This window comes from Mustelus asterias, unplaced genomic scaffold (genome assembly GCF_964213995.1).
Source record: "Mustelus asterias unplaced genomic scaffold, sMusAst1.hap1.1 HAP1_SCAFFOLD_897, whole genome shotgun sequence".
Lineage (NCBI taxonomy): Eukaryota > Metazoa > Chordata > Chondrichthyes > Carcharhiniformes > Triakidae > Mustelus > Mustelus asterias.
In genome coordinates, this window is record NW_027590843.1 from 3,907 (window position 1) to 19,406 (window position 15,500).

Below are 15,500 nucleotides of genomic sequence, written 5' to 3' on the forward strand. Positions count from 1 at the left end.
GTAAATTTAGTTACTGCGTCTTCGCTCTCCTCATCTAAGTCATTGATATAAATTGTGAAAGGTTGACGATGCCTCAGCACAGGTTCCTGCAGAACTCCACTCATCACCGCGCCAATCAGAGAAAGACCCATTTATGCATACTCTCTGTTCTCTGCCAGCCAATCTTCTATCCATGTTAATGTGTTTCCCCTACACCATGAGCTTTTCATTTTTTTGCAATAACCTGTGAGGTGGCACCTTATCAAATGCTTCCTGGAAATCCAGGTACAGTACATCCACAGGTTCCCCTTTATCCACAGCACGTTACTCCTTTAAAGAAATCTGGTAAATTGGTTAAACATGATTTCCGTTTGATAAAACCACACTGGGTTGAGGGGGTTCAGAATGGGGAGTTGTGGGGGGTTCAGGATGGTGGGTCGGAGGTGAATTTTAGAATGGGGGGTTCAGAATGAGGGGTTCAGGGGGATTCAGGGTGGTGGGTTCAGGATGACGGGTTGAGGGGGTTCAGGGTGGGGGGGGTTCAGAATGGCGGGCAGGGGGGTTCGGAATGGGTTGGATGCAGAGTCGGGAGTTACGCGAGGTGACACTGGGTCGCTGTGAAGGTGGTTTTGGTGGGAACTCGCGGTGGAAACTTGTCGATGGCCACACCAAACACACACTCAGCCACTGAAACAAACCATCCAGAAATAGGTCGATTACGTTTCATTTTTATTATTATTGTCATATACAGACATCAGAAACTAGAGGATTTTAGCTTCAAAAATAAGAAAATAAATTGCAATTAACTGAGGACAGTATATTCAGCAGGTGCACAAAGCAATCTTGGCATTGTGTGAAAGAGTTTAACTAAAGACACTGTATACCTCCCCCAACATTGGGCTTCCTCACCCCGTCCCCAGACAGCTAATCATTTAACTGAGACGGTCTCACTCCTCCACGCGTTGTTGGAACATCTCCAGAATGCAGGACATTTTTATTCAACATTTCCCCAAAGTTCAGTGATTCATTCTCCAAATTGCTGCGCCCTTTATGATGGGAATCTGTCCTTGGGCTTTGACGACGCAGCGATAATCCCGCCCTGTTGTACATTTAGCTTCTTTTCGAAAGGGTCGGGAATGTTCATCTTTCTGCCGTCCTGGATCTTGGATTTTTGACCGGGGAGAAAAAGTTCTGAAACTTCACTCAATTTAATTTCTACTGAACTGGGACAAAAGTGATTTAAAAGTCCGTGGCAGCATTAGTGTTAAATTAACCTTCAAATTCTCCTTGTCCGAGGATTCCATTCCCTTCCACAATGCGGAGACAATTGACAGCAGCGTTCTAAGGAATTAATTTGCAAACTCCAAACAAATGTCAGCTCTGATACAGCTATACCGTCGATATTCAGACGTGGGGAGTGGAGGAATCAAGTGTCTTTAGGTGTTTAAATTATAGTACATTTGTGCCTTTCGACAAAAGTAAACATTAATATTGATATGAGAGACATGGTGGGACAGTGCGACAGAGACCCAGCTCATTCCATCACTGACAAATCACACCGGTGTAAGGATTTCAGCCTATGTAATATTATTGCATAAATGCTTGTATTGGTTTGATGATATTGCACAGATTAATTGCATATGTGAAGGTCTTTTGGCTGCAATTTTAACAGTGGTTGATCAGTTTATTTTCTTTAATAAGGTAGCTAAAGGGGTTTGATAGGAAGGGTGTGATAATGGAACACTGGGTCAATCACAGCCTCCCCCCCCCCCCCTCCCCTCCATGCTGACATTAACTGGGTAACAGCACACTGCCCAGAGTGCAGACTGCCACACCGCACACAATACATCCACAGTGACTCAAACAGGCTGCCCCTCAAAGCACTCGCTTTGCTTTGGATCTCTTTTTGCCCATTAGGGTCGATTTGTACAGAATGATACCTCATTCAACCCCTCCTCCAGCACCAAGAACCAGCTCCGTTTCTGGTCGGTGGGCTGGAGATTTTTGCCATTCATTTTTAAATGTTGGGGTTTGCGGGAAGAATAATATTTTGATGTGAAGGATGTTTTAACAGGGGTAGAGAATCTTTTCCATTTCGAATACCCAGTGTTGGTATTGAGCATCAGTGGGCCAGGGACATGATGGAAGCTGCCTCTACTCTCTCTCTAATAATGTGTCAGTTCCACTTTCAGAAACACGTCTTCTAAGGTATAGCCCGCCCTGTGTCCCTGGAGTGCTGGTGCCAATGTTGGGACAGTGTCGGAAGTCCATTCCTGTGAGTCGCCAAGCTCAGACCGGCCAAAGTCATTTCACGTGGACCTCGGGAGGCAGCCTGAGATATCTTTGACTGGACTTGAAGCCAGATCCCTGGAGGGAAAGAGCTGCTGCGGGGCCACAGGAAAGGTGACACTGCAAGAACAATGAGGTAAGTCTGGCCAGAGCCGTGGGTCTAACCTTTCCGTTCTCTCCATCTATTAGAGAAACTAGCAGCATTTTAATAAACATTAAAGTTGCAACGGGGGCAACGGGATTTGGGGAATAAAATCCATCACGTCGAGGACCTGGAGAGGTCTCAGAGAACCAGGTTCATGCAGAATGCCTCGAATTCCGGGTGACATGAGCTAATGATGGGGAATAAATCTGTGGAACTCATTGGGGAATAAGTTAGCAGGAACGGAGAGGGGGTTTTTAGAGAGAATTAAACATGTTTCAGATAGGGAGAATTAATGGAGTTATGTGGTGAGATCTTCATGGAAGGACTAAGCTCAAAGGATATGGGGGGGAAGGGAAGCTGGGACCAGGCTACTGAGTTGGATGATCAGCCATGATCGTAATGAATGGGGGAGCAGGCTCGAAGGGCCGAATGGCCTCCTCTTGCTTCTATTTCTATGATTCTTGCCCCTATTCTGCGGCACATTGAGGTTCAAATGAGCCAAGTTACAACCAGCAGAACTAAATTAAAACACTCCACAGAAACATTCCAAGTTTTTGACCAACATTGCCAATGTCGCAGTCTGATTCACTTTGTCCGATTTTGTGCGGTGTAAGGGTCGGTGATGTTAATGGTGCTTACAGTCCGAGGGTTTATTATTAATAATATCCAAAGTATTGTACGTAGGCATTTTGGAATCCAATTCTGTTTGCCAGGTAGTCACAGGGATAGTAGGACTCGCATATCTCCTTACGTTTTTCATAAGGTGTCTTGTAATAAAATTCACGGTGCCTAGAATGAAAACAGATTCACATCAGAGTTATGTTACACTTCGGTTTGCAAAATAAAATGAAGGCTACACGTTTAATTCTCTGAGAGCCAGACTCTGCTTTGGACAGGCTGACAGAGTGAACATGAACTCAGATCTCAGAGATGAACTTGTTCCCTGTCTCTCGGCCTGGTCTGAGTCCAGCTGGGGGAAAGAGTTGAACGGATAATGAAGTATTTTCATAAATAAATACTCAGAAGGTCTGAGTTGCTGTTCTGGGGGTAACGTTTTTGTCTCAGTTTCAGAAGGTGTTGAGTTCAAACCCCTCTCCTGATAACCTTGTCCTTCAAGAACATTCAACAAGTTTAGGAAAATGAGCTGTTGGTGAATTATAGCTACAGTCCCCCCCACTTTGCCCGGTGCTGGTAAACTGGGAGAATATCAGAGCTACCATGGCAGAGAACGAGGCCCTTTGGCCCAGTGACTCCATGCTGGCTCTCTGTAGAGTGAGCCAATCAGTCCGAGTCCCCCATGCTACCCCCATTCCCTGTTCCTCGAATTAGCCTGAGATTTCCCCAGAGCCGGAGGGACAGCTGCTTCAGGAGGTTGTCCACAGGGTTCAATTATTTCATAAATGGGAGGATCTGGAAGTGAGCAGGAGGTGGGGTGGGGGGGAGGGGGGGGGATAGGCAAGGTGTGGGGGAGGGGGTGGCCGGGTGCGGGGGTGGAGAAGAGAGTCTGGGGGGCTAGGCAGGGGGGAGTGAGAGGGTGGGGGGAGTCTGAGGTGGGTGATGGGCGGGTGGAGGGTGTGAGCGTGGGTGATGGGTGGGTGTGGGGTTGGGTGATGGGTGGGTGGGGGGTTGTGAGCGTGGGTGGGCTGGGTGATGGGTGGGTGTGGGGTTGGGTGATGGGTGGGTGGAGGGGTTTGAGCATGGGGGGTGATGGGTGGGTGTGGGGGGGGTGTGAGCGTGGGTGGGTGAATGTGAGGATGGGGGGGCGGGGGGTGGGAGGAGTGTCTGCAACCTTTTCACCTATAGTCACTACTGAATGCTGTATCTCCAAAACACTGACACAACAAATTATTCAGCCGAGTAAGTGGCAGGCGGTGAGAATCTATCTCAGATATGGCATTACAGTGTGAATATGGGCCGTGTGTGTTTTAGACAGTGACTGTAGCATTCAGAGTTTGAGCCAAAACAGAGAGGTGCGGTATTGTGTTTTCAATGGCAGTGCCCAAACCATTCTGATCTCACTGACTCCCGCTGCCAACAGCAACCTGGCACGGCCAATAAACAAGCTGCTGCAACCTCAACGCGAGACATTTGGGCCGCACGTTTTTGGGATGTGATCAGAGACATTCTCGAGGTGAGCAGGGCAGCGTTCCCTGGGACAAAGCCAAAGTAAGCGTTCCACAAAGCTCCCAGTATCCAAGGATAGCCTTGGAGCATGTTCATACCCACACACTGCCCAGCAGCACGGCAGGGGCAGCCAGGAGTGCGTGGCAGCCATTGGAACGGTACACTGGGGGAAACAAGAGTCTCCTGCTGTATACAGGAGCACAATTCATGTCATAGAATCCCGACAGGGCAGAAGGGGCCATTCAGCCCATCGAGGCTGCACTGAGTCTCCGAAAGAGTATCCTCCTGAGGCCCAATCCCCACCCTAACCCTGTAACCCTGCGCATTTACTCTGCTAATCCCCCTAAACTACACATCTAGGGAGATGAAGGGGCAATTTAGCACGGCCAATCCCCCTAACCTACACATCTTTGGACTGTGGGAAGAAACCGGAGCACCCGGAGGAAACCCACGCAGACATGGGGAGAACGTGCAAACTCCACACAGACAGTGACCCGAGGCTGGAATTGAACCCGGGTCCCTGGTGCTGTGAGGCAGCAGCGCCGCACATCTTCATTGGCAACCCACTCACTATCTAATATTTTAGAAATTGGTAGTTTTTTTAACAGCTCTGCAAATTGACTTTTAACTTTAAGAATGGAGTGAAATGGAAGGAATATTTAGTGAAAGAAGTTTGAGTTTTGTCAGAGAGGAGCCCTGAACACAAAGCAGTGAAGACACAACATTGTGAACAAACTCTGAGCCAGCGAGGTCAGAGCCAGTGAGGTCAGAGCCAGCGAGGTCAGAGCCAGTGAGGTCAGAGCCAGCGAGGTCAGAGCCAGTGAGGTCAGAGCCAGTGAGGTCAGAGCCAGCGAGGTCAGAGCCAGTGAGGTCAGAGCCAGTGAGGTCAGAGCCAGTGAGGTAAGAGCCAGCGAGTGACCTTTCGTAATATTCACGGACCGATCTCCTGGACCTTTTCACAACAGAATTTGCTTCCTGCTTCATGAGGAATGGACCTGGAATGAAAGGTGGGAATAATTACAGGAATATAAGGAAAATAATCATTGTGGAACTCGAGAGTGTCAGAATGTTATCAAAATTAAATCCTATTATAGAATCCCTACAGTACACACGGGCCATTCAGCCCATCGAGCCTGCACTGACTCTCTGACAGCATACCTTACCCAGACCCTACCCTTCACCCTATCCCCAGAACCCCACACATTTCCCATGGCCAATCCATTGAACCCATTGGTGTTTTGAAAGAAGGTAAAGTTTACAAAACTTTTCCGTTGCTGCCATTGGCTTCAGATGAAACTAGAAAAGAAAATTAGACTTTGAGAGAAAGCTGGTGCTGTTGGACTTAGTGTTATGTAATGAGCCAGACGTGATAAAAGATCTTAAAGTAAGGGAACACTTAGGAAGCAGTGATCATAATATGGTAGAATTCAGTCTGCAATTTGAAAGAAGGAAGGCAGAATCAGATGTGAAGGTTCTACAGTTAAATAAAGGTAATTACAGGCGCATGAGGGAGGAACTGACAAAAATCGACTGGAAGCAGAGCCTAGTGGGAAAGACAGTAGAACAGCAATGGCAGGAGTTTCTGGGAGTAATTGAGGACACAGTGCAGAGGTTCATCCCAAACAAAAGAAAGGTTATCAGAGGGGGGATTAGGCAGCCATGGCTGACAAAGGAAGTCAGGGAATGCATCAAGGCAAAAGAGAGAGCCTATAATGTGGCAAAGAGTAGTGGGAAGTCAGAAGATTGGGAAGGCTATAAAAACAAACAGAGGATAACAAAGAGAGAAATAAGGAAGGAGAGGATCAAATATGAAGGTAGGCTAGCCAGTAACATTAGGAATGATAGTAAAAGTTTCTTTAAATACATTAAAAACAAACGGGAGGCAAAAGTAGACATTGGGCCGCTCCAAAATGACGCTGGTAATCTAGTGATGGGAGACAAGGAAATAGCTGAGGAACTTAATAAGTACTTTGCGTCAGTCTTCACAGTAGAAGACATGAGTAATATCCCAACAATTCAGGAAAGTCAGGGGGCAGAGTTGAATATGGTTGCCATCACAAAGGAGAAAGTGCTAGAGAAACTAAAAGGTCTGAAAATTGATAAATCTCCGGGCCCAGATGGGCTACATCCTAGAGTTCTAAAGGAGATAGCTGAAGAAATAGTGGAGGCGTTAGTTATGATCTTTCAAAAGTCACTGGAGTCAGGGAAAGTCCCAGAGGATTGGAAAATCGCTGTTGTAACCCCACTGTTCAAGAAGGGAACAAGAAAAAAGATGGAAAATTATAGGCCAATTAGCCTAACCTCAGTTGTTGGCAAAATTCTAGAATCCATCGTTAAGGATGAGATTTCTAAATTCTTGGAAGTGCAGGGTCGGATTAAGACAAGTCAGCATGGATTTAGTAAGGGGAGGTCGTGCCTGACAAACCTGTTAGAGTTCTTTGAAGAGATAACAAATAGGTTAGACCAAGGAGAGCCAATGGATGTTATCTATCTTGACTTCCAAAAGGCCTTTGACAAGGTGCCTCACGGGAGACTGCTGAGTAAAATAAGGGCCCATGGTATTCGAGGCAAGGTACTAACATGGATTGACGATTGGCTGTCAGACAGAAGGCAGAGAGTTGGGATAAAAGGTTCTTTCTCAGAATGGCAACCGGTGACAAGTGGTGTCCCGCAGGGTTCAGTGTTGGGGCCACAGCTGTTCTCTTTATATATTAACGATCTAGATGACGGGACTGGGAGCATTCTGGCCAAGTTTGCCGATGATACAAAGATAGGTGGAGGGGCAGGTAGTATTGAGGAGGTGGGGAGGCTGCAGAAAGATTTAGACAGTTTAGGAGAGTGGTCCAAGAAGTGGCTGATGAAATTCAACGTGGGCAAGTGCGAGGTCGTACACTTTGGAAAAAAGAATAGAGGCATGGACTATTTTCTAAACGGTGACAAAATTCATAATGCTAAAGTGCAAAGGGACTTGGGAGTCCTAGTCCAGGATTCTCTAAAGGTAAACTTGCAGGTTGAGTCCGTAATTAAGAAAGCAAATGTAATGTTGTCATTTATCTCAAGAGGCTTGGAATACAAAAGCAGGGATGTACTTCTGAGGCTTTATAAAGCACTGGTTAGGCCCCATTTGGAGTACTGTGAGCAATTTTGGGCCCCACACCTCAGGAAGGACATACTGGCACTGGAGCGGGTCCAGCGGAGATTCACACGGATGATCCCAGGAATGGTAGGCCTGACATACGATGAACGTCTGAGGATCGTGGGATTATATTCATTGGAGTTTAGGAGGTTGAGGGGAGATCTGATAGAAACTTACAAGATAATGAACGGCTTAGATAGGATGGACGTAGGGAAGTTGTTTCCATTAACAGGGGAGACTAGGACGCGGGGGCACAGCCTTAGAATAAAAGGGAGTCACTTTAGAACAGAGATGAGGAGAAATTTCTTCAGCCAGAGAGTGGTGGGTCTGTGGAATTCATTGCCACAGAGGGCTGTGGAGGCCGAGACGTTGAGCGTCTTCAAGACAGAAATTGATAAATTCTTGATTTCTCGAGGAATAAAGGGCTATGGGGAGAGAGCGGGTAAATGGAGTTGAAATCAACCATGATTGAATGGTGGAGTGGACTCGATGGGCCGAATGGCCTTACTTCCGCTCCTATGTCTTATGGTCTTATGGTCTTAACAGATAGATTTAAACGTCAGGGCTGGCTGAGGGGGGGGGGGGGGGGCAAGCTGTGTGTGGGCTGGGGGCTGGGTGAGAGGGCTGGGTGAATGGGGGTGTGGGGAAGCGGGGTCTGGGTGGTTGATCCAGTCTCCTGCTCCAGTACAGGGACTCTGCTTCCTGATTCTTGCACTGAACTTCTCGACACCGCCCCACACTGGGTCCTGGCTTCGTGATTAATGAATCCTGTATCTGGGAGAGTTCTTGGCTACACATGTTCTCTCCTTCCCTCTCCAGTCATTAAACAAAACTCCGTCTTATTGACATTCCTCTCTTTGCTGGTTTTATATTTTCAAAGGCAATGGTGTCAGGAGCAGCTGGGAGGCAGATGTTGGGTCTCGGACCAGAACTCAGAAACCTTTAAAATGCAGACAGCATTTTAGCCCCATTTAAAAATCAAATTAACAATCCATCAAATCAAGGAATGGTCGACATTGCTAAACCTTCCTTAGAAGGTTCAGAGCGAGAAAGGTACTGCACCCCTTGGCCGAATATCCTCTGAGACACTGCCACAAAGGCCCAGCCTCCACTCCCAGTTTGTGCTGCCCCCAGCTGGTCACCAGGCAGGCCTGCGAGCAACGGCCCAGCACAAACCCTTACCCTGGGATCCCCTTCACGATCACTGGATTGTCTGGCCCGGACGGAGCCAGCTCAGCTGTTGGATTTGAGGATGTTGATTACAGAAGTCCTCCAGGGATAAAGAGGTGGAAAGGGGAATGTTGGAATGGGAAGAGGAGTTGGTGGAAGGAGGAATGAGTTACCAGTGAATGTAAGTTCAGGTGGCGCAGCGCTGCTGCCTCACAGCACCAGGGACCCGGGTTCGATTCCCGGTTTGGGTCACTGTGTGGAGTTTGCACATTCTCCCCGTGTCTGTGTGGGTTTCCTCCGGGTGCTCCAGTTTCCTCCCACATTCTGTAAGATGCGCTGGTTAGGGTGCATTGACCCGAACGGGTGCCAGAGTGTGGCGAATTTCGGGGAATTTCACAGTAACTTCATTGCAGTGTTAATGTAAGCCTTACTTGTGACTAATAAAGATACTTTTACTTTTTTCAAATATCACGGAGGAATATTCCAGCCTCGTGTCACTGTCTCTGTGGAGTTTGCACGTTCTCCCCGTGTCTGCGTGGGTTTCCTCCGGGTGCTCCAGTTACCTCCCACACTCCAAAGATGTGCAGGTTAGGTGGATTGGCCATGCTAAATTGCCCCTCGTGTCAGGGGGATTAGCAGGATAAATATGTGGGGTTACGGGGATAGGGCCTGGGTGAGATTGTAGTTGGTGCAGACTCGATGGGCCGAATGGCCTCCTTCTGCACTGTAGGGATTCTACGATTCTTTGAATATGCACGTGAATTCATCAAGATATCAAAGGATCCACTCGCTGTCTTCCTGGCTGTTTGCTCCTCCCATTTCCAATGATAATAATTGACAGAGGGCTTTGATCAGTGAAGGTTGGCAGTGGTCAGGTCCGCAGGTCGGTGGGATTACTGAGGGGGTGCGAGGTTTGGGGTGGTGGGCAAACGATGGGGGGAGGGGGTGGTAATCGAGGGTGTGGTGAGTCCCCTGGGGGGGATTGGTCTGGGTGTTAACCATAGTTACTCAAAAGTTAGAGAAGGTTTTAATTGTTGTAACTTTTTCTGAGTAACTATTAGTGTAGACCAGGTGGAGCCATGCAGAGTTAGTGATTAAATTGCAATTGTCGATGGCGAAGACACTCAGTCCAAGGGCAGTTGGGAATGGGCAACAAACACTGGCCCAGCAAGCGATGCCCACATCCGCCAGAAAGAATTTAAAATGATTGTTAGAAATGGGGAGATATTAAAATATAAATATCAATACCTTGTTTCCCAGAGTGACTGGCTCTTTCTAAAGAATCTGGAATAGAAAGAACAGAATTTCAGTTCACCAATCAGAGGAAAGCCTCTGTGTCCAGTGATCAGAATGGTTTGAAAACTCTCCCTCCCGTTTTAATGAGATTGAAATCTGTAAGGGTGACGTATTGTTGGAAGATCGGGATAAATACCTTTAGTATCAGGCTCACTCTCATTCTCCACAGAGTCTGAAACAGAGGGAACAGGATTTCAGATCCCAGACCACACGTTCCGATATCCGAATGGATTGCAATGATCCCAATCCCACAGCAAACACCCCCAAACTCAGCACCTGGACAGGTGACAGCTCCAGATAGAATTTTATATCTAATTGCGGAGGATTTACTGCTCAAAAAGAGGCCATTCGGCCCAACTGCTCTGTGCTAGTCTTTATGCCCAACTTGAGCCTCCTCCCACCCGTCTACATCTCACCCTATCAACATATCCTTCGTCCAAGTGCACACTCGCTAGAGGCAGCAGTTCAAGTAGACAAGGCTGTACAGAAGGTTTATAGAATGTTCCTCTTCATTGGCACAGGTATAGAATATAAAAGTACGGATATAATGTTAGAATTGTATAAAACACTGGTGAGGCCACAACTGGAGTATTGTGTGCAGTTCTGGTCACCACATTACAGGAAGGATGTAATTACTCTGGAGAGAGTGCAGAGGAGGTTTACAAGAACATTGCCAGGGCTGGAAACGTGTAGCTGCACGGAGAGATTGGATAGGCTGGGGTTACTTTCCTTGGAACAAAGAACGTTGCGGGATGGATTGATTGAGGTGTTCAAAATTCTGAGGGGCAGCGATAGAGTGGAGAGGATTAAATTGTTTCCCTTGGTGGGAAATTCTGGAACCAGGGCACATAGCTGCAAACAAAGACTATTTGGTGTTTGGAACCAGTTTGCTCCCCATTCTGCTCCTCGTCCCAGACTCCATGTCTATTTGACATCATTTCAAGAAAGACTTTGTTAATCCTCATGGAGCCAGCTCCCATATATTAGCGCAGTTAATAATCCACCCACATAGAGAGACCTACAAGCCAGCATCTTCTGTCAAAACAATCTCTTTGCTTTTCCTTTTGGCAATTTCATTGGAATCTGAAATGAAAACCGTTTTTTGGTGAGAAAATGGGGAATGAGTGTGAAATGTTCACAGTTGAAAAGTCCTCGCTTGATGCAAGGTTTCCAGCTTTTTATCACTTCTGGACAGAGATCCAGACAGCAGTTTCCAGAGAAGGATATATCCTCAAAGTAGCAAAACTTCAGAAATGCAAGTCTAGTCTCTTGACAGCTCCCAGTCTCCAGACCTCAGAGTGGGGAAAAGAGAGACACTGCTCTCTCTTAACTCAAAAGCAGAATCTCTACTGGAATTCTCTGTGTAAACCCAGCTTCATCCCATCACATGACCACATCTGTCAATCATTCCAATCAAGCTCCACTCTGCAAAATCCCACGGGAACACCAAGAACAGCATTACTTCAGATGAAGCAATTATACTGCTGCAGCAACAATACAGGATGCTAGTTGTCAACAGAAAGGCTCAGATAAAATGTAAGGGACTGCCAGAAACATCCCGCACAGACACATGACTAAAATATATTTCTTCACTGTATAGTATTGTCATAATATAGATACCTAGAATTCCTGAGTGACTGGCTCTTTCTAAAGAATCTGAAATAGGAAGAACAGAATTTCAGTTCACCAATCAGAGGAAAGCCTCTGTGTCCAGTTATCAGAATGGTTTGAAAACTCTCCCTCCCGTTTTAATGAGATTGAAATCTGTAAGGGTGACGTATTGTTGAAAGATTGGGATAAATACCTTTAGTATCCGGCTCACTCTCATTCTCCACAGAGTCTGAAACAGGGGGAACAGGATTTCAGATCCCAGACCACACGTTCCGATATCCGAATGGATTGCAATGATCCCAATCCCACTGCAAACACCCCCACACTCAGCACCTGGACAGGTGACAGCTCCAGATAGAATTTTATATCTAATTGCAGAGGATTTACTGCTCAGAAACAGGCCATTCAGCCCAACAGCTCTGTGCTAGTGTTTATGTCCAACTTGAGCCTCCTCCCACCCGTCTACGTCTCATCCTATCAACATATCCTTCATCCAAGTGCACATTCCCTCGAGGCAGCAGTTCAAGTAGACAAGGCTGTACAGAAGGTTTATGGAATGTTCCCCTTCATTGGCACAGGTATAGAATATAAAAGTAAGGATATAATGTTGGAATTGTATGAAACACTGGTGAGGCCACAATTGGAGTATTGTGTGCAGTTCTGGTCACCACATTACAGGATGTAATTGCGCTGGAGAGAGTGCAGAGGAGGTTTACAAGAACGTTGCCAGGGCTGGAAACGTGTAGCTATGGGGAGAGATTGGATAGGCTGGGGTTATTTTCCTTGGAACAAAGAACGTTGCGGGATGGATTGATTGAGGTGTTCAAAACTCTGAGGGAAGCGAGAGAGTGGACAGGATTAAATTGTTTCCCTTGGTGGGAAATTCTGGAGCCAGGGCACATCGCTGCAAACAAACACTCCTTGCTGTTTTGGAACCAGTTTGCTCCCCATTCTGCTCCTCATCCCCGACTCCACGTCTATTTGACATCATTTCAATAAAGACTTGGTTAATCCTCACGGAGGCAGCTCCCACATATTAGCACAGTATCCCCCCACACACAGAGATCTACAAACCAGCATCTTCTGTCGAAACAATCTCTTTGATTTTCTTTTTGGCAATTTCATTGGAATCTGAAATGAAAACCAGTTTTTGGTGAGAAAATGGGGAATGAGTGTGAAATGATCACAATTAAAAAGTCCTTGCATGATGTGCAGTTTCCAGCTTTTTGACACTTCTGGACAGAGATCCAGACAGCAGTTTCCAGAGAAGGATATATCCTCAAAGTAGCAAAACTTCAGAAATGCAAGTCTAGTCCCTGACAGCTCCCAGTCTCCAGACTTCAGAGTGGGGAAAAGAGAGACACTGCTCTCTCTTAACTCAAAAGCAGAATCTCGGCATGAATTCTCTGTGTAAACCCAGCTTCATCCCATCACATGACCACATCTGTCAATCTTCCCAATCAAGCCCCACTCTGCAAAATCCCAGGGGAACACCAAGAACAGCATTACTTCAGATGAAGCAATTATACTGCTGCAGCAACAATACAGGATGCTAGTTGTCGACAGAAAGGCTCCGATAAAATGTAAGGGACTGCCAGAAACATCCCGCACAGACACATGACTAAAATATATTCCTTCACTGTATCATCATAATATAGATACCTTGTTTCCCAGAGTGACTGGCTCTCTCTAAAGAATCTGCAATAGAAAGAACAGAATTTCAGTTCACCAATCAGAGGAAAGTCTCTGTGTCCAGTTATCAGAATGGTTTGAAAACTGTCCCTCCTGTTTTAATGAGATTGAAATCTGTAAGGGTAATGTATTGTTGAAAGATCGGGATAAATACCTTTAGTATCAGGCTCACTCTCATTCTCCACAGAGTCTGAAACAGAGGGAACAGGATTTCAGATTCCAGACCACACGTTCCGATATCCGAATGGATTGCAATGATTCCAATCCCACTGCAAACGCCCCGACACTCAGCACCTGGACAGGTGACAGCTCCAGATAGAATTTTATATCAAATTACAGAGGATTTACGGCTCAGAAAGAGGCCATTCGGCCCAACTGCTCTGTGCTCGTGTTTATGCCCAACTTGAGCCTCCTCCCACCCGTCTACATCTCATCCTATCAACATATCCTTCGTCCAAGTGCACACCCCCAAAAGGCAGCAGTTCAAGTAGACAACGCTGTAAAGAAGGTTTATAGAATGTTCCTCTTCATTGGCACAGGTATGGAATATAAAAGTAAGGATATAATGTTGGAATTGTATAAAACACTGGTGAGGCCACAACTGGAGTATTGTGTGCAGTTCGGGCATCACATTACAGGAAGGATGTAATTACTCTGGCGAGAGTGCAGAGGAGGTTTACAAGAACGTTGCCAGAGCTGGAAACGTGTAGCTGCACGGAGAGATTGGATAGGCTGGGGTTATTTTCCTTGGAACAAAGAACGTTGCGGGATGGATTGTTTGAGGTGTTCAAAATTCTGAGGGAAGTGATAGGGTGGAGAGGATTAAATTGTTTCCCTTGGTGGGAAATTCTGGAACCAGGGCACATCGCTACAAACAAACACTCTTTGCTGTTTTGGAATCAGTTTGCTCCCCATTCTGCTCCTCGTCCCAGACTCCACGTCTATTTGACATCATTTCAATAAAGACTTTGTTAATCCTCAAGGAGCCAGCTCCCATATATTAGCGCGGTCAATAATCCACCCACACAGAGAGATCTACAAACCAGCATCTTCTGTTGAAACAATCACTTTGATTTTCCTTTTGGCAATTTCATCGGAATCTGAAATGAAAACCGGTTTTTGGTGAGAAAATGGGGAATGAGTGTGAAATGTTCACAGTTGAAAAGTCCTCGCATGATGCAAGGTTTCCAGCTTTTTGACACTTCTGGACATAAATCCAGACAGTGGTTTCCAGAGAAGAATATATCCTCAAAGTAGCAAAACCTCAGAGATGCAAGTCTAGTCTCTGACAGCTCCCAGTCTCCAGACTTCAGAGAGGGGAAAAGAGAGACACTCCTCATGTTAACTCAAAAGCAGAATCTCTGCATGAATTCTCTGTGTAAGCCGAGCTTCATCCCATCACATGACCACATCTGTCAATCTTCCCAATCAAGCCCCATTCTGCAAAATCTCACGGGAACACCAAGAACAGCATTACTTCAGATGAAGCAATTATACTGCTGCAGCAACAATACAGGATGCTAGTTGTCGACAGAAAGGCTCCGATAAAATGTAAGGGACTGCCAGAAACATCCCGCACAGACACACGACTAAATTTTTCCTTCACTGTACAGTATCGTCATAATATAGATACCTTGTTTCCCAGAGTGACTGGCTCTCTCTAAGGAATCTGGAATAGAAAGAACAGAATTTCAGTTCACCAATCAGAGGAAAGCCTCTGTGTCCAGTTATCAGAATGGTTTGAAAACTCTCCCTCCCGTTTTAATGAGATTGAAATCTGTAAGGGTGACGTATTGTTGGAAGATCGGGATAAATACCTTTAGTATCCGGCTCACTCTCATTCTCCACAGAGTCTGAAACAGAGGGAACAGGATTTCAGATCCCAGACCACACGTTCCGATATCCGAATGGATTGCAATGATCCCAATCCCACTGCAAACGCCCCCACACTCAGCACCTGGACAGGTGACAGCTCCAGATAGAATTTTATATCTAATTGCGGAGGATTTACTGCTCAGAAAGAGGCCATTCGGCCCGACTGCTCTGTGCTAGTGTTTA

General features: G+C 46.3%; 1 protein-coding gene across 1 annotated transcript in view; it reads right to left on the reverse strand.

The window, feature by feature from the left end:
• Positions 1-686: 686 nt before the first annotated feature.
• Positions 687-15,500, reverse strand: part of LOC144487583 (uncharacterized) — a 69,083-nt gene continuing 54,269 nt past the window's right edge. Inside the window, exons 75-86 of the mRNA XM_078205668.1 lie at positions 15,260-15,295; positions 15,076-15,111; positions 14,486-14,542; positions 13,597-13,632; positions 13,413-13,448; positions 12,825-12,881; positions 11,944-11,979; positions 11,760-11,795; positions 10,276-10,311; positions 10,092-10,127; positions 5,457-5,532; positions 687-3,202 (exon numbers count right to left, since the gene is read on the reverse strand). Of these exons, the coding sequence (XP_078061794.1) occupies positions 3,070-3,202; positions 5,457-5,532; positions 10,092-10,127; positions 10,276-10,311; positions 11,760-11,795; positions 11,944-11,979; positions 12,825-12,881; positions 13,413-13,448; positions 13,597-13,632; positions 14,486-14,542; positions 15,076-15,111; positions 15,260-15,295 (611 nt within the window). The 3' untranslated portion in view covers positions 687-3,069. The remainder of the gene's footprint in view (positions 3,203-5,456; positions 5,533-10,091; positions 10,128-10,275; positions 10,312-11,759; positions 11,796-11,943; positions 11,980-12,824; positions 12,882-13,412; positions 13,449-13,596; positions 13,633-14,485; positions 14,543-15,075; positions 15,112-15,259; positions 15,296-15,500) is intronic.